This window comes from Hyperolius riggenbachi, chromosome 1 (genome assembly GCF_040937935.1).
Source record: "Hyperolius riggenbachi isolate aHypRig1 chromosome 1, aHypRig1.pri, whole genome shotgun sequence".
In the NCBI taxonomy this organism is placed as follows: domain Eukaryota; kingdom Metazoa; phylum Chordata; class Amphibia; order Anura; family Hyperoliidae; genus Hyperolius; species Hyperolius riggenbachi.
Window position 1 is genome coordinate 264077630 of NC_090646.1, and position 20362 is coordinate 264097991.

The window sequence follows — 20362 nt, forward strand, 5'->3', positions numbered from 1 at the left end:
GACTCACAATTCGCTTACTCCTGAGTCCCCCACATCTGCTCTGCACTCTACCGTGGCCTCCTAGCTTCTGTGGGTAGACCAGAGATGACAACAGTTTACCACGGGGAACTATATACTTGTGTAGTAACAGTTATAATTTAAGATTATTGACTTACTACATAGAGAAGCTATTGGATGAGAATCACACCAACCTAACTACTAAAAAAAAGTCAGTCCCTATTTCTCATTAAAGCCATCATGGCGTTTGTGCAAAAGCAGTGTATCTAAACAGAAAACATGACTGCTGTCAGTTATGTTATGGCCAAACTAAATATAACGGATAAATATGAAATCTGACATTACAAACAAGCTAGAAAAAAAGTAGAACTAGAAAGATGTGTTGGAGGTAGAGCGCCGTGGATAGCCTAACCCTGACATACTGTAGATTAGTCTGCTCAGGTGAATGAATAATACCTTCCAGAATGCTTCGATTCCTCCGCTCCAGTGAGGACTCCAGCAGAATCATAGCGTTTTAACCCTTCAGATTTTCTACCTGGTACACAAATAACAAAAGTCATTATGAGCCTGAGAAAAAAAATGTACACAAAGTATTTGTCCTTCTGCTACCTGTACACCTCATATGTTGCATGCGTCACCATTCACACCACTGTATACTTGCAACTGTATTTTGTAAGGCAACATTGAATTACTGTGATGCCCAGCCGCTCAAATCTAGGCACAAATCTTTCTAAGTCAATTCCACTGTGCTGGCGCTGTGCTCTGCATTTTATCCAGGTGGTGGTGGTGGTGGTGGTGGTGAGGGGGAGGGGGGGGGTCATGTTATTGTTAGTTTTAGGTCGTCTTAACCGGCAAGAACGCATTCAGTATCAGGCAATCCCCACCTGTGCCAAATAAAATAGACTCTGCTGTATCCCTTTCCCCCTCCTTCCCCATATCCCCACCACTGCTGAAGCAAATTTCTTACTATCGCACCCACTCCCAATGTCAGAGGGCAGGGACTTTGGACACATTCCATCTAACGGTTTAGTATGGTTCTCGCCATTTACAGTTTGGTTAACCCTTCTGGGTAACAAGTAAAGATTTGGTGTTTATCATAATAGTTATAAATTGTTGTTGAATAACTCTGAATGCTCAACGGGTGATCACTTTTATTTAACTTATTTTGATATTATGTTGTGATCTCTAATACCACTTTAGTTTAAGCTGTATAATGCGTTATTCCTCATAATTTAATTGTATAATCTTGAAAACTCAATAAAACATATTGCTAAAAAGATAGACTACTGTAAATAGCTGAAGCTCCTGTGTCAACAAAAAAGTAATACGTGGGCATGCTCTTTGCTAATCTAACAGATGGTATATCTAAACTGTGCCTGGGTTTGGCATATGAATTACAGTTCTTAGGGCATGGACTATTGTGGAGTCTTGAGCATTCCTCAGTTCAGCATTGCTTGTGAACAGTTTTGCCCAATTAATGCAATAACCATATTTCCATGGTACACTGTCTTTATCTCTTCCCTCCATTTACATGTGAGTTTCCTCATGTTTGTTATCTGCACAACCCACTCTTCCTAATGTTATTTACAGAAGACCATCAGTTTTTCCACAATGCTTGCCTTGGCCCGTAGAGCCAATTTAACACCGTTTTTGATGACCGATCCTACAGTATTATCTGAAATGTTTACAAACAACAGCAAGCCTGTGTGGGAAAGTATGTACAGTGCCCCAGGCATTACTAAAATGAATGGGGCTATCATCAATCAAAATATTTGTGGCACATTCTCTGCATGAGGGCAAACAAAGCATGCTTTACCAGAATCAGTCTGAAGGACTGTCAGGTAACTTTACTGAATTTAATGGAATTAATAAAATTGCTAATTGTTTTCCAATATTACTTTATAAATTATTTAGTCAAGGTTTGCCTATTGTGAAATCTTTCCACACCCCGATTTACATTCTCAAATTTATCACCTTTAGTGCTGGTGAGGTACATTACTGCGGAATGTTTGTTTGTTGTGTATTCTGAAGAAAGCAGAAAATACACCTGCTCTCCCAGAATGCACTGGGTGGAGAAGAGCACATAATAAACAGCTTAGGATAAGCCTCAGAGGGAGGGCAGGGCAACATACAGCATATACAGCAATATATAACAGTAGGAAGTGTTTCTGATGCTGAAACCAGGATACTGAACATAAAAGTAAGTGTCCTGAATAACGTAATCTATTGTATGTCACTAGAATTCCTCTTTAATTTCACTGCTATTGAAAACTCCCCTTTGACAGGTCAGTCCAGAGAGAATTGATGGCTCAGATACTGGCACGTAAAGTGGATTGTGCCATCCGCTGGCTACCTGTATCTATATGGAATGCTATCTGCTATAGGTTCCTGCCAGATTTCCTCTCACTCGGATCAAAAAGTGAGAAGCCCTTACAAAAGTTCCACCATCAGAATTCCTTAAATCTAAAGAAAAACTGCTTGCTGGCTACAAACTTTTGTAGTTTTAGGTGGACTCACATTTTAAAGTTTTGTCCACAATATACCGGTAGATGCTTCAGTTTCAGGTGGACCACACTGTTCTGTTACTTATATCTTTGTAATGTGAGGGATAAAATATCTGTCCCAAATTTCACCTATTTGTTTTTGATAAGTTTGGAGGGGTTATTCTTAAGGGTCACAGTTAAGAAGAAGCATAAATAAAGGGTTATTATTAGGGTGAAGGTTACATTTAGACATAAGGAGGGGATAAAGTTTAGAGTGGAGGTTAAGATAAGGTAAAAGGAAGGGGTTTATCTTAGGGGTGGAGGTTAAGATTATGGATCAAGAAGGGTTTAATCTTAATAGGGGAGGGAAAGGTGGTTTTCATTAGAGGGGATTGGCTAGAGTTAGCTAAGCGACAGCAGGAGAAACTATGACAGTGAAATCAAAACACCAAAGCGGCAGCAAAATTACTGCACTGATTATTCATGAAAGGAGGAACAGTGCATATGCATTGTGCTCACTTCAAACATCCAATCATGTGCCAAGGAATTCATTAATCTTGGATATTTTAAAAGTGAACACATGCACTTCTACTTGCATCTGTGAATAATCGCAGCCATGAGAAAGAATAAATGTAAATTATTTTATACAACTACATCTAAGTGTACCAGTCTCATCTACTACTATTGCAGCTTAGTAGCAACAGAAAAGCAGCCTATAATTATGGACAAAATTACCTATGAAGATACTGGTAAATGTCTTCTATAAATTGCATTTCCTCATCTGCATAAAACCACTGTCAGCACTATGGAGGATATGAGGTTACAAGCTTTGCTCCACCTAAAATTCTCCCTTAACCACCAAAATAGCCCGTTTGTGTTGCATGTGTGTGAATCAGGGTAGTTGTAAATGAGAACACGTGCAGTACAGCCTTCTGCGTGATCACATGGCTTGGGGACCAAGGTGAGACAAGAGTCACGTGAGACAAACTAGGAATTAAAGGGATTGCAATTCCCAGTGTTATTATTAAGCAAGAATGCATGTAAAGGAAATTCAGCAGTGGCACACATTTTCCAGGAAACACTGCTGAGTTTTTCTGCCCCTCAATAGAACACAAAGAAATGTCTCATTATGTGTCACCTGACATGGAAAACCAGACATTTGTATTAGATACCATCATTGTTTAACACAATTAAAGCAGTATAGGAGCTGCAATCCCATTATGTAGTTACATGGTTAAGATATTGGCTGCCATAATATTTTCATTTAAAGTGAACCTAAACTTAAAAAATACTAACTTACCTGGGGCTTCTACCATCCCCCTGAAGCCACCCTGTACCCGCGCTGTCACTAAATGATGCTCCAGTCCCCAACAGCGACCCTCTTCCGGCTGGCCGTCTGGTGAGTCGGCGGCCACAGTGCATGTGTGGCCGTGGGCGCGTGCGTCAGCATTCTGCGCATGAGCAGTACAGGTTTTTACGTACAGCGCTTGCACATAGCACTCCCGCCCACGGGAGCACGATCAGGAGGCGTGTGGACCAGGGCGGCTGGTAGAAGCCCAAGGTAAGTTAAAAAGCGTTTTTTTTTTTTTTTTTTTTTTAGTTTAGGTACACTTTAAACAATACCAGCTGCCTGGAAGTCCTGCTCATCTCATTTCTTCCAGCAGCAGTCACATGACCAATGCAGAAGCACAGATTATATGGCCACTTGTACAGTTAGAACTATTCAGGCTAAACACTGTCTGAACCACAGCCTGACCACAGTCTCAAGTTCTTCTTCACTTGAAGAGACCACATGGTCACTCCACCAGCTGCTGCCAGTAGCATAGATTCTAATTTTCACATTAATGCTGGATACACACGTTGCGTTTCCGCGTTCGATTCGCGTCGATTCGATTATTTCCGAGCGCATTTCGATTATTTTTAGGTCGAATGCCAAGTATGGCAAATCGACCTAACGATCCATCGAACCGCGAATCGGACATGTTGGAAATAATCGAATCGACGCGAATCGAACGCTGCATCGACGCGGAAACGCAACGTGTGTATCCAGCATAACAGGGGAAGTATCAAGCTATGTCTTTACATTATTCATGTATCATACACAATTAATTTGACATGCCTTAAATTAAGGCATAGTGCCTTATTAGATATACAAGTACCTTACCTTGTCTATATTCTGGGTCAGATGACACAATTGATGGGCTTTCACTAGAAGTACTATAGGCATCACTATGAGACGACCTGTGCAATCTTCCGGGCTCTAAAACAGCAAAAAGTAGCACAAGTGTCATTTGAAAGAATTACGTAGGAAAGTTCAACAGTTTTCAGCACGTTAGCAGTGTTTTATGACTTTCCTGATATGAACATTATTTATTAGTACAGGTCTATAGAAACACTAATGCCAGCCTTCTTAGAGAGATGACCTGTCAAAATCACACAAGTCATTGTGGAGATACACTATATTCAGTAGTGGTGCATTGTGTTTTAAGAAGGAAAATGTCACCAAGCTGTGTAGTTACTGTAACTGTATCAAATTACAACACTGTTTTTAAAGTGAACTTCAAAGAAAATAAAAACGGAAGCTGCTATTGCTGGAGTACAAGATTCTATGATTGCCATGGATTCTGTCTTGACCTGGGAGGAGTATGCAGTTGGTGTAAATTCCAATCTGGCATGTCTTGTTTAGGTCGATGATGTATGAGGTTCATCCTGAAACGCCTACTTGTGCTTATCAGCTAATCAATGTATTCTTTTTGTTCTGTTTTGTTTTGTTCTTTTGTGTTATTTATTTTGCATTCATCAGGTTAATCTCTTCTATCCTTGCATCTCTTGTCACATGACTGAACACCAGTAACTGTTTGTTCAGCAGTATTAACAAAGCCCCTCCTCAATTCCTTCAATTTATAGGTCATGGAGCGTCATACTACTACAACAAGGGGATCAAAAGATACAGTGGCTCATATGTAATTAACTTTTTCTCCTGAGATTTCTGCCTTTCAAGCCAACAGAAAGCAAGAAAATACTCAAAATAATTTTGATAGTACATTTTTACCAACTTTTTGCTACTTTTTTAGTTGAAAAGTCCTGAAAGTTATTTTAAATCAAATACAAAAAATTATCTACTAGGAGAAAACTCAGGTGAAAAAGAGAATTGCAAATGGGCCATTGTGTCTACAAAATTTTCCCCTTATTTACTAAAATAAATGGCTAAAAGTTTCCAGATAACCCTCATATAAACAGTGAAACAAGAGAAAGGTGAAAATTTCAATTATCACAAACCTTCAAAAATGACTACTTGCTAACAAAATATTTTCTATGCAGTCATGTTTCTTTATACCAGTGGTCCTCAAACTAAGGCCCGCGGGCCGAATGTGGCCCCCTGAGGCTTTTTTACCGGCCCCTCCCACATAAAATGTATTATAGATGCAGTCAGCTACATCTTTAAATATTGGTGGTCTGCAAATAGAATGAACCCAGAAAGCAGTAATTCGCTGGTTTCCAATCAAATTCCACATCAGGTGACACTGGTGTCCAATTGGACTGCAGGTTGTCATCTGGGTATGCTTCACTGTCTGGCCCACAAAGACTTCTACATAATTTTATGTATACTCCGGCCCCCCGGCCCCCGACCCAAAACGCTTGCTTTATACGGTGCTGTGTACAGTCTCAGCAGAAGTTTTCAGGTTTTATAATCAAGCCAACTTAGGAAGGGGTTTGAGCTCTATTGGCTTGCTGCAAGAAGAGCAATGATGACCCACCCTAGCTGGGTGAGAGGATACTGTAAGAGCACCAAGTGAAGCCACTTGTGCTAAAGTAAACCTGTCACTATAGGAATGTGACTTTGCTCCAAGCCACCTTCATGGAAAAAGTATGCCAATAAGGAGAGTAAGAACAAAGTCATAAACATGATCAGCAGACACAATGTTTTTTTTTTCCCCAGGTGGGTGATTTAGAAAGTCTGTGATTCAGATTTGTATCACAGCCAAGAAAATTGCAATTTTTTTTTAGAAGGAATTAAGCAATAGCTACTTTTCTGCTAAAGTACTTCTCTTATTATACCTTTCACTGGTTTATAACTGCACAATACTGGAGAAAATAAAATATCTATGGAAGACAACTGCTGCTGGCCTCCGAAGACAAGAAACTCAGTTTTGTCAGTATTTAGTTTAAGCCAGTTTTTATTCATCCAGTCCTGAAGCTCAGCTAAGCATGTGTTTATTTTATGTAAAAACAATGCATTTACCAGAACGCATTAAATGCAAAAGTGGATGGAAAATGCATCTTATGTTATCAATAGGATGCATTTACACTGTCAAGCAGAGCGCAAACTGCCATGGGGGTCTATAGCGATCTTCACGATTGCTTCCACAGTGATCCGACATGACAGTGCATTGCAGGCAGTCGCACGTTGTTAAAGATAGTTTAAGAAAATTTTAAAAAACAATGCTGCACAATATCAAGAAAACCAGCATTGATCACAAAAATCGTGTTGTGGATACGGACCTTAAAGAGACACTTAAGCGAGAAAATAAATATATATGATATAATGAATTGTATGTGTAGTACGGTAGAAAAAAAAAAGTCTTGTAAAAGTAATACCTACTGATAAAATTAAATAATGCAAGCTTTCTGGGACCTAGTCCCCTATGTGTAGTATGGATAATTACTAGAACATTAGTATTTTAGTATTAAATTAGTATTTTCAATTATATAATTTTTTTTGTTTTATAACTTTGCATCATTCTCTTATATTTGCAGTTAACACACTACTCTGCACTCTGAATGATTTTACAGAGCAGGCCAGTGAACTTTTGAACTGTCCTCTGCAGGAAAAAAAACAATACATTGACAGACACTTGAGATAATAAGCTTCAGAAGCTCTCTGCGATTTTGAGTCGTAGAGCTCAATGGCTCTTTTGCAACTGGAGATTCTTAACTCCTCCTGTACTGGAAACAATATTAGACTTATGTCTCTGCTCCTAATGTTTAATTTCTTAGCTGTACTACACATACAAATCATATTTTGTTTTGCTTCAGTGTCTTTTTAAGGGTAGACAGTTTGGTCTAGAATAGTTACTTTGGCACAAATAACTGTGTGGACATGAGAAAAAGGTGTCAGAACAGTGCCTACAATAAGCACGTGAGTAACAGAATTGGACCATAGAGCAATGGAATAAGATGACCTGCTCTGAGAATTTTTATTCTGCCTCCAGACTCAGATTTCAGTCCAATCAAGCATCTGTTAAGGCCCATACACACGTCGGATTTCCACGAACGACGGGTCATTTGAACGTCCCGTCGTTCGCCCGCTAAATCGTGCGTGTGTACAGACTGTCGTTCGCTTGATAAGAGTGAGTTTGAGCGATCAAACTCACTCTTATCAAGCGAATGACAGTCTGTACACACGCCCGATTTAGCGGGCGAACGAGGGAACGACGGGACGTTCAAACGACCAGTCGTTCGCGGAAATCCGACGTGTGTATGGGCCTTTAGGTGTGCTAGAAAATGTAGCCCAATCCTTAAAGGACCTGCTGCCAACATCTTGGCGTCGGGTACCAATGGACACCTTCAGAGGTCCTTGGTTCATGTTACAAAAATAATAAATAAGGAAGACAGCAGTGTTTAAACAAGTAGAAGAATTAAGCAACGGTACAGCGTGGTTGAAAAACAAAAGGCAGATGGTAAATGTCATGGGCAATGAGGATTAGTGAGCTTTTCCTGACGCTGCATGGTGTATAAGGAATAAAGGAGCACAGATGACAAAGGTTAATTTGTCTAATCATGCAGTCTATCCCAAATGGCCTAAATCAGCACTTCTTAAACCACAGAGGAGAAAAGCATATTTACACATTAAACTCATATATACAACATGTCACCACTGAATAGAGCTCGATACTCAGCTGAGCATGAGAAAATCACAGCTAGAAGCATCTTACTAATGAGTAAAAAAACAGTGCTGTTGTGAAGAAACAGATTTATGTTCCCAAATTCAAGTCTCTAAAAGTGCCCATACACTGGCAGATGGCCACCTGATTCAACCATCAGATAGATCCCTCTCTAATCAGATTCAATCGGAGAGGGATCTATTGCTTGCAGTGCACTGCACAGATTTTCAATAGATTTCAGCAAGCTAATAAAAATAACTATAACTTTGACTATTGCTCTTCGCCAGGTTTTTTTTCAGACACAGATTATGAGGGACGTCTGTACAGACATTGGTGAAGGATGGAATGACCATGGAGCTTGTATTACGTCTTTAAACAGAAAAATATTGAATGCGTGTCATGCGTTTTCAGGCAAATTAGTTGTGATCCCTGGAAAGGAGCCAGAGCGTTTAATAATCATGAGGGCTGTATGAAAGGAAACCTCAGGAACCTCTAAACATAGCACACGTCGACAGCATATAGACTAAACTACACTACTCGAGTTCCATTATTAAGACCATTCATTTCTGAGGTAAAAGCAAGTGGTTCTAGTGTAAGAGCAAAGGTTATAAAGGGGAGAGTGAGCATCCCGGTCTAGTTACTCTTTGTAGGTTGATGACACGGGAGACACAACTATAAACTTTAACTTTTGAGCAATGGGCAAGTTGTATAATGGTGCAACCTGTGGGCTGCTACAATTACTCTAGTGCCAACAATATTGTGAGTGGTTTGAGCAGGGCTGTGGAGTCACTACAAAAACCTTCCGACTCAGCTCCCTTTATAGCCTATGATGGCGCCGGCTGCGCCCAAATTTTCCTGCGCTGAAAAGGACTGCTCTGTCGACTCAGACTCCTTAGTCAAATTTTTACAAATTCTATGGATTGGTTCAAAAATCATCCGAATGACTTCTCAGTTTATTGAAGCCACCAACTCAGACTCCAGGTACCCAAAATGACTCCAACTCATCCACTCCGACTCCACAGCCCTGGGTTTGAAGATCCCTAAAAAGTCTTCTGATACTGAAGAGCTCTTACGAGGCATAAACCCAGATTTATCGGTATGGACTAGTGTGTGAATGACCCTATTCAACCTCATGGCTAGCAGTTTGACCAGGATTTTGATACTGCATTGTAGGAGAGATAGGCCAATAAGAATCACATTTGTGGGGGTCTTTACTCAGTTTAAGCAGGAATTTATAAGGGCTTGTTGCATAGTTGGAGTAAGATATCCTGCATTAAACAGGGTATTGTACATCTCCAGAAGTAGGACCAGAAACTGGGAGTATAGCTTCAGCATAACTTTTTTTTTTAATAATCTAAATAAATGCTTAGTAACACAGCTAAAAAACAATTCCTGGCGTTTCATACTTGTATATTTAGTTTGGATTTTTTATATCAACATTACATTTGGTGGTTTTCCCAGATCAGCCTAATGGTGGCCATACATGGTACAATTTTTCCTTTTTTTTTCGACTAGATAATTTAGTTCGATTATTCCGTTAGATCGAATATAGAGATTTTTCCTGCTTGTCCGATCAGATTTTTCTCGAAAAAACGGGATGATCGTTCGAATTTCTTGATAGAAAAATAGATTGTTAAAGAGTCTGAAGCGAGAATAAATCTCGCTTCAGACCTCATAGATAGCAGGGGCATGTGTGCCCCTGCTAAAACGCCACTATCCCGCGGCTAAACGGGGGTCCCTTCACCTCCAAATCCCCTCGGTGAATCGGGGGAGTGCTTCCTGGTTGGGGCAGGGCTAACCGCCGCAGCCCTGCCCAACGCGCGTCTGTCAGCGCGTATCTCCGCCTCTCCCCCGCCCCTCTCAGTCTTCCTTCACTGAGAGGGGCGGGGGAGAGGCGGAGATACGCGCTGACAGACGCGCGTTGGGCAGGGCTGCGGCGATGCGCCGCTGATAGACACGACTGGAGGCAGGGCTGCAGCCGTTAGCCCTGCCTCCAGGGAGAGTAAATATACGACCAATTTTACGACCAACGATTGCAGGGGTGGGTTTGGGGGTGAAGGGACCCCCGTTTAGCGGCGCGATAGCGGCGGTTTAGCAGGGGCACACGTGCCCCTGCTAACTATCAGCTCTGAAGCGAGATTTATTCTCGCTTCAGAGTCTCTTTAAGGATTACCACCATTCAAACATAGATAGAAGTGAGGAGTACCAGCATAGCACCAATGAAAAGCCAATACAGCAGGTACAGGCGGGCCCTTTGGTGGGTTCCACTGGTCGAGGGGCCCCAGTGTGGTAGCAACCTCTGCTAGTGTAAAGTACTGTTAGGGTTAGGACTAACTTTAACTCACTTCTAAAGAGAAAATATTGCATAAACACACTCATCGCTGAAAGAATGACAAAAATTGAAACTGTAACTGCCTTTCTCTCTGCATTGGCACTGCTTCAAAATGTGGTGGCAAATTTCACCTTTTTTTCTGGCACTTTATTTAATACACCAAACTTTCCGCATTGCTAATTAATGCAACTATACTACCATACACATACAAAAATGTGAGACCCAACTAGAGCTTTAAAGTAATTCCAGGCTGAGGGAGGACAACAGGACAAGTTGAGATGGAACTTTAAAAAATACTGATATTCTTTATGAGTTGATCCCTGATCTTATACCCTTGGTGTATTACTTGGCCTGTATATGCATTATAAGTGCCAGTGAAGTTCCACAGGAACATTTTCCATACTCTGTGTTCACTGCTTTCTGACATGTGCCTAACAAATAAACATTTCAAAGCTGTAAAAGTCATTCTTGCAGAGCCTCGCCTACACAAGATGGAAGTGCAAGAACCCGGCTGGATTTCTTTAACTTTCCCCACCCAGGCCAGACACTATCAAAGTGATGGAACTATCAGACAACTGGATAAACTAGATACAGGGTGGGTTAAACAGACACACCTCTCATAAGCTGTGGCAGACAGCAGCATTGCCTCCAGGGAAGAAGACTTTTGAATAATTTAAGTTAGCAGATTTATTTTCGTAAACTTTAAAATGGCTCTTCAAAAAATAAATTGTGGTACTTTTATTTGTATTATGTGCGTCTCATGACTTCATAAGGCAACAAAATGCTGACATCAAAAAGACTCCAATGTGTTACTTATTTCATTTTGTTTAATTAAATAAGATGTACTAGAAGAGAAAACACCAGCTGTCATACAAGTGTGTGTCAGCAAGCCTTCTGGCCATATGTCCCCATCAGCTGATCCTATTAGTCACTGACTTATTTCTGATAGTGATTGCTGTGTGCATCTACACTTCCTACCTTAGAGTGGCACAATCGCTGGGGTACCCCCCAGGCATCCTACAAGTTCTTGCAACAGAAATGTAACTCAGAGTGCTAGATTTATTTTTTATTTTTGAATACGTTTATTAAACAAAAAGTAAAGTAATTACCATCTGCAGAGGAAAACAAAATATATTTTAGTACTGGATAGCACGGGAAAGGATTACAACGTTTTCATTGCTATCTGGCTCCAAATATGGAAGAATTTTCATCATTTCCTGTCATGACAGGAAGTGGGTAAGTGTCTCTCAAGAAAGGCAAAACAGCAACAAATGTAACCCCTACAACTTTGTATTGCTCTCTCTCACACCATTTCCTAGACTGCCAGGATTCAAATGGAGATCCACAGAGGTCTGAGCAACAGGAAATGTGAGGAAGATAGATAGGTAGCAAAAGCCCCAAGGAACGCCTAAGACTATTCACACCATCCAAAACAGGAAAATAAAACTATAGCTTTTGGCTTTAATCTCAGATTACTTGCCTAATATTATTGCTGCAGCCAGCATTTACCATGTACAACTAGGCATAGCATCACACCCTCCATATGACAAGTGCAAGCGTAATCTCTTCTACATAATACATGCAGGCATCACATACCATTTATAACAAGTGCAAGACATTATGTAATAAGGCGGTGCAGACATTATGTCCTCCGCAAAACAAGTGCATGTATGAAATCCCTAGCATAATAAATGCATACATCATGACCTCACAAACAAGAGTATTTGCAGGGGAATGTTTTTAGTCAACTGTGAGTCAAATGAGAAGCAATGAGAGGAAAACAGATGTGAATGCAGAACTGCAGCTGAGGACTAGGATCTGGAGGAGCAGGTAATAATGCACAACTATATATACTTTACTGCAAAAATACCGCACTGGGATCAGCTGCCTCTTCAGCACCTACTGATAAATTCACAAATACAGTATAAAAACTACATGCTGGACGGATATTTCTGCAGACATCAAATATATATAAGATGGTCAGGAAGAGATGTGACTGATTGTATGTTCTCTGAGAAGCAGAGAAGAAAATTGTCAGCGCTATGTAAATGTGTAAAATAGACACCAACAAAAAGCATCTATAATCGGTAATGCATATAGATTCAATTCCTATCTTAAATCCTAGCCTGTCACGTTGAGTTATTTTTTTAAAATGTGAATCATAGCCGTCCTGTAGTCTAATAAAGAAACTATAATATAATGAAAAGGAATGCAGAGGTACAGTTTACAATCAGGAAGAAGAGAGGTTACCTATAGAAATATCTTAAAGGACACCTGAAGTAAGAGACATATGGAAGCTGCCATATTTATTTCCTTTTAAACGATACCAGGTGTCTGGCAGTCCTGCCGATCTTTCTAGTTGCAGTAGTGTCTGAATCACACACCTGAAATAAGCATGTGGCTAATTCAGTCAGAAATACTTGATCTGGATGCTTGTTCAGGGTCTATGGCCAAAATATTGGCAATACTGCAGCTAGGATATTGTGAGCATTGGCACAAAGTAACTGGTTTTTCTGTATATACAAGAAAGTGATGGGCTAGTATTTATAAAAAAAAAAAAAAAGGGATACACTCATAAATGCAAGCACTATATATAAATGATCAGAGCACCTATACATTATAACCACATTTAAGTTTCTAACATACTTACAGTATAAGAGTCAACTAGTAGGCTTACACATCAACAAAAAAGCGCTAAACCTGCAATAGTTTTGAAGCCAGATCTGAAGGCGTACTTATGAAATCCAGTTACCAACAGAAGAAAAGTCCTTACCTTTCCTCCTTGCACGGGCTTCTTTCTTGGAACACTTCTGCCTAGCATTCTGTACTGGGCTACCTTCTCTTCTGTATGTCATCTGATAGGAGATGCTGTGCATATTTGTAAAATTAAAACTGTCTACCAAAATGCATCTGCCTTATCCCATTCTAGAGTGTTCGGCCAAACACTGTTGTAAACGTCAAAGCAGAAACAGCTTACGGCAAGTCATAAACACCACACCACTGAAGCTAGTATATAACTATACATATGCTTCATTCTCCTTACAAGTCCACAACACTGTATTTTCCTTCCACACCTAAACATCTATTTTACAGGTCAACTAGAGCTACAAGTATTTATTTCCTATAAGGTGCAGTTCCACATGAAGAAAAATGACTAGCTTACAAAGAGATCATAGTTTTCCAGGAGGAGACACCCAGAATTAACTTTACAGTCCATAATGACTAAAGCCCATTGTTAAATTATCATCTTTGACACATCATACTTCATTACAGTGAAAATTTCAAAGCCTTCTCAGGTGACGTCCTCCAAGGTGCTTTCATTGAAGTTGGATTGCAAAATCAAGAGTAGGTTATATCAGAGCAGAATAAACTTTTACAAAAACATTAATTATCCAAGTCATTGTATGCAAGCCCAGGCAGGACAGTCAATGAGAACTCCTCCCTTCCCAGTGTGAAAGTTTACGCACTTGAAGAGTGACTTAAAGAGAACCCGAGGTGGGTTTAAAGAATATTATCTGCATACAGAGGCTGGATCTGCCTATACAGCCCAGCCTCTGTTGCTATCCCAAACCCCACTAAGGTCCCCCTGCACTCTGCAATCCCTCATAAGTTAGCCTATCAAGAAGCTTCTTTCTGCACAGACAAAACTAGGTCCTTAAAGAGACACTAAAGCGAAAAAAAAATTATGATATTATGATTTGTATGTGTAGTACAGCTAAGAAATAAAACATCAAAAAAGATCAGATACATCAGTCTAATGGTTTCCAGTACAGAAAGAGTTAAGAAACTCCAGTTGTTATCTCTATGCAAAAAAGCCATTCATTTCTACGACTTTCAAAAGTCGTGGAGAGGGCTGTCTTCTGACTTTTATTATCTCAACTGTTTACTTTTTCTCTGCCAGAGGAGAGGTCATTAGTTCACAGACTGCTCTGAAAGAATCATTTTGAATGCTGAGTGTTGTGTAATCTGCACATATTATAGAGTGATGCAATGTTAGAAAAAACACTATATACCTGAAATCAAAAATATGAGAATATTTTCTTTGCTGCTAATCTTCTAGTAATTATTCATAGTACACAACCAATTCATTATATCATATATTTTTTTTCACTTCAGTGTCTCTTTAACAGAGTTCCTACACAGGAAAACCCATTTGTGATTAGAGTGTTGTGACTACATCTTCACAGAAAGTCAAAGAGCTGAAACATAGTCATATCAGGCTGCAATTTCCAGACACTGACTGCAGTCAGATCAAGGTATCAATCAATGAAGTTGGAAACTTCCCATGATCAAGATTCTCACTGATGCTTCAGTGTCTGTTAAGTGCTTCCCTAGCCTCTCTGCAAAATGAAAACAAGAGCTGCTCAACCAAACTAAGCACAAAGCAAGTTGACTAGGAGCCAGGGCTCAGTTGCCATGTAACTGAAATGCTTGCGCTGAAGTTATTGGCGAACGGGTTGTGGATTGAGCCAGAGCCGAATAAAGATTATAGAGGGGCCCTAGGCAGAGCACTGACTTGTAAACTCCCCCCCCCCCCACACACACACACAATTTTCCGCAATTCATTATATTGCTGTACAGGCAGTCTGGCTTTTATCTGCAGGCTGCACTAGCACTATCAGAGAGCTGTGTGGTCCCCAGATACCAGAATTAAGTACAAAGTATCTAGTAGTCACATGTCCCAAGATTAAAGAATAAAGTAGTCACATGCATAAAGATAAAATAATTAAAGTGGTATGATACTCAGCATTTCCTCTCTGTTCTAAAAAAAAATATTTATAGCATAAAATCTACTACTACAAAAAAAGAAGAAAAAAAAAAATTGTAACAGAACAGCATTCAAACAGTTAAACACAACACTTTGCTCTTCAGTAGAAAGTTCCTTAAAGTGGATCTGAGGTGAACTTTTACACATTGCATAATTGTGTTCTTTTCCTATTGTTTATAGGGCATTCCTCAAGCCAAATACTTTTTTGTTTTTGTTTTAATACTCTAATTCCCTATAAACTAAAAAAGCCACGCCCACAGGTTTTCAGAGAGCCAAGGCAGTAGCAAGGGCTCATGGGAGCTCAGTCTGGGCAGGAGGAGGGGGAGGTGTTACTAGCCATTGATGGCAGAGGGGGGGGGGGAGGGAGGAGGAGAGGGGATTAGGCTGATAGCTCAAGATACAGATAAGCCTGCCTCTGTGTTATGTTTACAAACAACATGGCCGCTGTCGTATCACAGGAATAAATAATCCTATTCTATTAAAACTGTTTGCAGCTAGATTTGCTGTGTAAACCATCTAAACTTTAGGTAACATATATAGACAAGCTACTTGTTATAGTTAGTTTTTCATCTCGGATCCGCTTTAAGGTTCTGGCCTTATATGAAGAGGTGATAACATCTTTTATTTACATTTCTCTGCTGCTACAATTAGTATATAGCCAGCAGCATGCTAAAACAAAAATGTTGATAAGTAGATGGAGAAAAATGGAAGCTGGCAGTGCTGCAGGTGGTCAATTTAATGTCGTAACATAAAGGTACAAACGTGCAATGGTGTAACAAACATGCAAGTTACAATTGATGAAGCACATACCCTGTGAGAAGAGGCATAGGTGGTGGTGGGTGCTGGGCACTGATGCCTGATGGCCGTTTCGCGCTAAACAGCGCTTCTACGGAGGCTACAAGCATGTGGGCAATGGCTTCTGGTTAAATATCGTCCAGAGCCAGCGTGTGACATCACTTCCGTTGGTAGCGCCGCCCAAAGTTCCGCAACGTATGCGCGTACGCATTGACGCATGTACGTCACCGCACATGCGTCACATGCGTACAAAAATCCGCATAGCGCCACAAGTGTACGCATGCCAAATGGATGCACGCGTACTGCATTATTATGCATGGCGTATGCGGAAAATTGGTTGCACTACAGGGAGAGATTCTCCCTCTAGTGGCCAGAAAATAGATGGCACCCTGTCCAGCCACATCCACACCTCAGGCTAAGGTTTTACACAAATCAAGTTTTCTTCCTGCCCATGTGACCCGGACCCTGCCCTACTCCCAGTTCCTCAGGTTACGCCGCAACAATGCCAACGATGCGGATTTCCGCAGTCAATCTGAGGAACTGGGAGTGAGGTTGTTAGCTAGAGGATACAAAGAGCAGGAGATTCAAGAGGCCTTTACTAAAACCGATCATAAGTCAAGATCAGATCTTTTGAGGAGGAAATCAACAAACTCTTCTATACAACAAAGGATTCCTTTTTCGTTTGGCTACACAAACATGGCCGACCATGTAAAGAAAGTGATTCAAAGAAATTGGGACATCCTGACTAGAGACCCTATCTTAACCACTTGCCGACCGCACACTCATAACGTGCGTCGGCAAAGTGGCAGCTGCAGGACCAGCGACGCAGTACTGCGTCGCCAGCTGCAGCCTAATTAATCAGGAAGCAGCCGCTCGTACGAGCGGCTGCTTCCTGTCAAATCACGGCGGGGGGCTCCGTGAATAGCCTGCGGGCCGCCGATGGCGGCTCGCAGGCTAGATGTAAACACAAGCGGAAATAATCCGCTTTGTTTACATTTGTACAGATCGGCGATCCCCGGCCAATCAGCGGCCGGGGATCGCCGCCATGTGACAGACCACATCCTGTCACTGGCTGCACAGGACGGATAGCGTCCTGTGCAGCCCGGAACACCAGGGGGAGGCAGCAGGTAGGAGAGGGAGGGGGGCTTTGAGGTGCCCCCCCCCCGCCACCCACAGCAGGCAGGAGAGATCAGACCCCCCCAGCACATCATCCCCATAGGGGGGAAAAAAGGGGGGCGATCTGATCTCCCTGCCTGCACCCTGATCTGTGCTGGGGGCTGCAGAGCCCACCCAGCACAGATCAATCAAACCAGCGCTGGTCCTTAAGGGGGGGTAAAGGGTGGGTCATCAAGTGGTTAAAACCTATTGTGGCTGAAGGACCCCTTTTTTCGTTTAGAAGATCACCCACGATAGGCTCCATAATAAGCAGAAGCGAGTTTAGATCGACAAGTGGAAGCGATTGGTTGCGGGAGGGGGGGCCCAAGGGGAACCACAGGTGTGGCCACTGCAAGTCGTGCTGCCAGATGATGGTGGGTTGCCAATTTCATATTGGCCCACTTCGACGCACTGTGCGGTCGTTTTTTACTTGCCAAACACGATATGCTGTGTACACAATGTGGTGCCCCTGTGGAAGGTTCTATATAGGGGAGACTACAAGATCAATGAACGATTTAGGGAGCATTTTAATTCATTGAAGTCTGGAAAGGGTTCCCCAAGGGTGATTCAACATATGCAAGAAAGCCATGGAAATGATCCCACGAAATTGAGGTTTGCAGGAATCATCCATGTCCCACCTCTGTCTAGGGGCGGAGACAGGGAAAAAGCGCTTAAAAAGGGAAGAGGCAATACTAATCCTACAGTCAGAGGCTATGGGACCTTTGGGCCTCAATGACTATACTGATCTATCTTGCTTTTTGGACCCCTAAACTCCCTTTGCCAGTTGTAGTCATACATGTACTATACAGTTAATTATGTTTAATGGTTCTTTATGCTGTCTTTAGTAATGAACGTGGTACAAATCCACTGATTCACCCAACCTCTTACCTTATCCATGTTTGCTCAGCCCCAGGTGCATGCTCACCTAGGGACGTGGGCAATTTTATTGTCCCTTCCATTTTTGCCCTCCATGTTCTTTCCTGCACCTAGCGTATGCACTTTAATGTAACGTATTAAAAAAGCACAAATAAGGCTTTTGCCTTAATATGTCCACCAAAGATTTGAATAACACTGTTCAATCACAGCGACAGGGTTACTCATTTTTCCTCTTTGTATTCAGGTCTCCTGATCCTAACATTCACCATCTTGTCCCTACTCCCTATTTTTTCCCCTTTTTATTTTCCCCTCTTTTCCTTAGCCTGAGGTGTGGATGTGGCTGGACAGGGTGCCATCTATTTTCTGGCCACTAGAGGGAGAATCTCTCCCTGTAGTGCAACCAATTTTCCGCATACGCCATGCATAATAATGCAGTACGCGTGCATCCATTTGGCATGCGTACACTTGTGGCGCTATGCGGATTTTTGTACGCATGTGCGGTGACGTACATGCGTCAATGCGTACGCGCATACGTTGCGGAAGTTTGGGCGGCGCTACGCGGCGGCGCGAAACGGCCGTCAGGCATCAGTGCCCAGCACCCACCACCACCTATGCCTCTTCTCACAGGGTATGTGCTTCATCAATTGTAACTTGCATGTTTGTTACACCATTGCACGTTTGTACCTTTATGTTACGACATTAAATTGACCACCTGCAGCAGTGCCAGCTTCCATTTTTCTCCATCTACTTATCTGCATCATTGTCAGCTTGAGCACGCATCAGTGGGTGTCCAGGAAACAAGGAGAAGGCATATTTGCTAAGACCCTCACATGTCTACTGCATGATCTGCATTGAGTGGTATTTACCTGTAGTGCCAACCTTCTGCTTCCTTTTACTTCTTAAAACAAAAATGTACTCAGCTGAGAAGCAGAGAGAGCTGAGAAATGGTCACTAGATAGATTTTAATATATGAATACAGCAGCTATGAATGAAATGCAATGGCAGCTTTCAGAGGAGATAAACTGTAGTTTGGGAACCTGTTACCGTATTTGTAAACAGGCAACATTACTTGTACACAAAAGCAAATATGGTAACTGAATGAGTAACAAGTAGTAGGAAAACACATTTTTATTGAATGTTATATCAGAGTTTTATACCCCGTTAAGTAGTTGCGTTACACCAGATGCCCACAGTTTCTATAATTAAGTAACTATGTGCCTGCATATACAAGTGGTAAGTAGTTCCATTCCTTCTGATAAAAGAAATAAAAATCAAGTAGTCTCATGACCCCAGATACAAATATTAAGTGTACAGAAGCATCCAGGAAAAAAATGAATTGCTGTACTCACATGACTCCAGATAAAATAAGTAGCCAAGAGCCCACATATTGTATACAAAATTAAGCAGCCATATTACCCCACATAAAAGAATTAGGTAGCCATGTGTCCCTAGATATCTGTATTAGGTAGCCAAATGTACTCCCAGCTGGTTAGCAGTAGTAAGTAGGGTTGTGTGTCCCCCCTGATAGTAGTATTCAGAAACTAGATGTGCACCTAGACAATGTTAGGTTGCCACATTTGTCCCAATAGTTAAGCAGGATTACTCCTTTGAATCCCTCCCTGAAAGACACACAGATGTGCCCTCCAATTAGTGGTATTAGGTAATCCACTCATGCTATATCTGTTGCATTGCAGAATATTTCAGCATGTCAATTCACTGCCCATACGATACTGTGGGACGGCTCATATCTCTGTATTGTAACGGATCACGTTATTCAAACTCGCTGCATGCAGGCCATTGGAGCTCACACACATTTTAACATATTACCCATTAGGTGTTTGTGGGCATGCCGAGCTTGGGCACCACTGTCAGCTGGCACCTGTTTCATGGTCATAGCAACTGTTCTGGAAATTATCAGCTTAAAGGAAATGTCCAAGCAAAATAAAAAAATGAGTTTCACTTACCTGGGGCTTCTACCAGCCCCATGCAGCCATCCTATGCCCTCGTAGTCACTCACTGCTGCTCCAGTCCCCTGCTGGCAGCTTGCCGACCTCGGAGGTCGGGGGCCGCA

General features: G+C 41.6%; 1 protein-coding gene across 6 annotated transcripts in view; it reads right to left on the bottom strand.

The window, feature by feature from the left end:
• The window catches only part of PTPN13 (protein tyrosine phosphatase non-receptor type 13), a 289441-nt gene that overhangs the window by 116368 nt on the left and 152711 nt on the right, over nt 1-20362 (bottom strand). For all 6 annotated transcript variants that reach the window (XM_068233487.1, XM_068233483.1, XM_068233482.1 and 3 more), the window contains 2 exons: nt 4645-4740; nt 454-532 (listed from right to left, as the gene is read on the bottom strand). In XM_068233487.1, coding sequence (XP_068089588.1) covers nt 454-532; nt 4645-4740 — 175 coding nt within the window. The remainder of the gene's footprint in view (nt 1-453; nt 533-4644; nt 4741-20362) is intronic.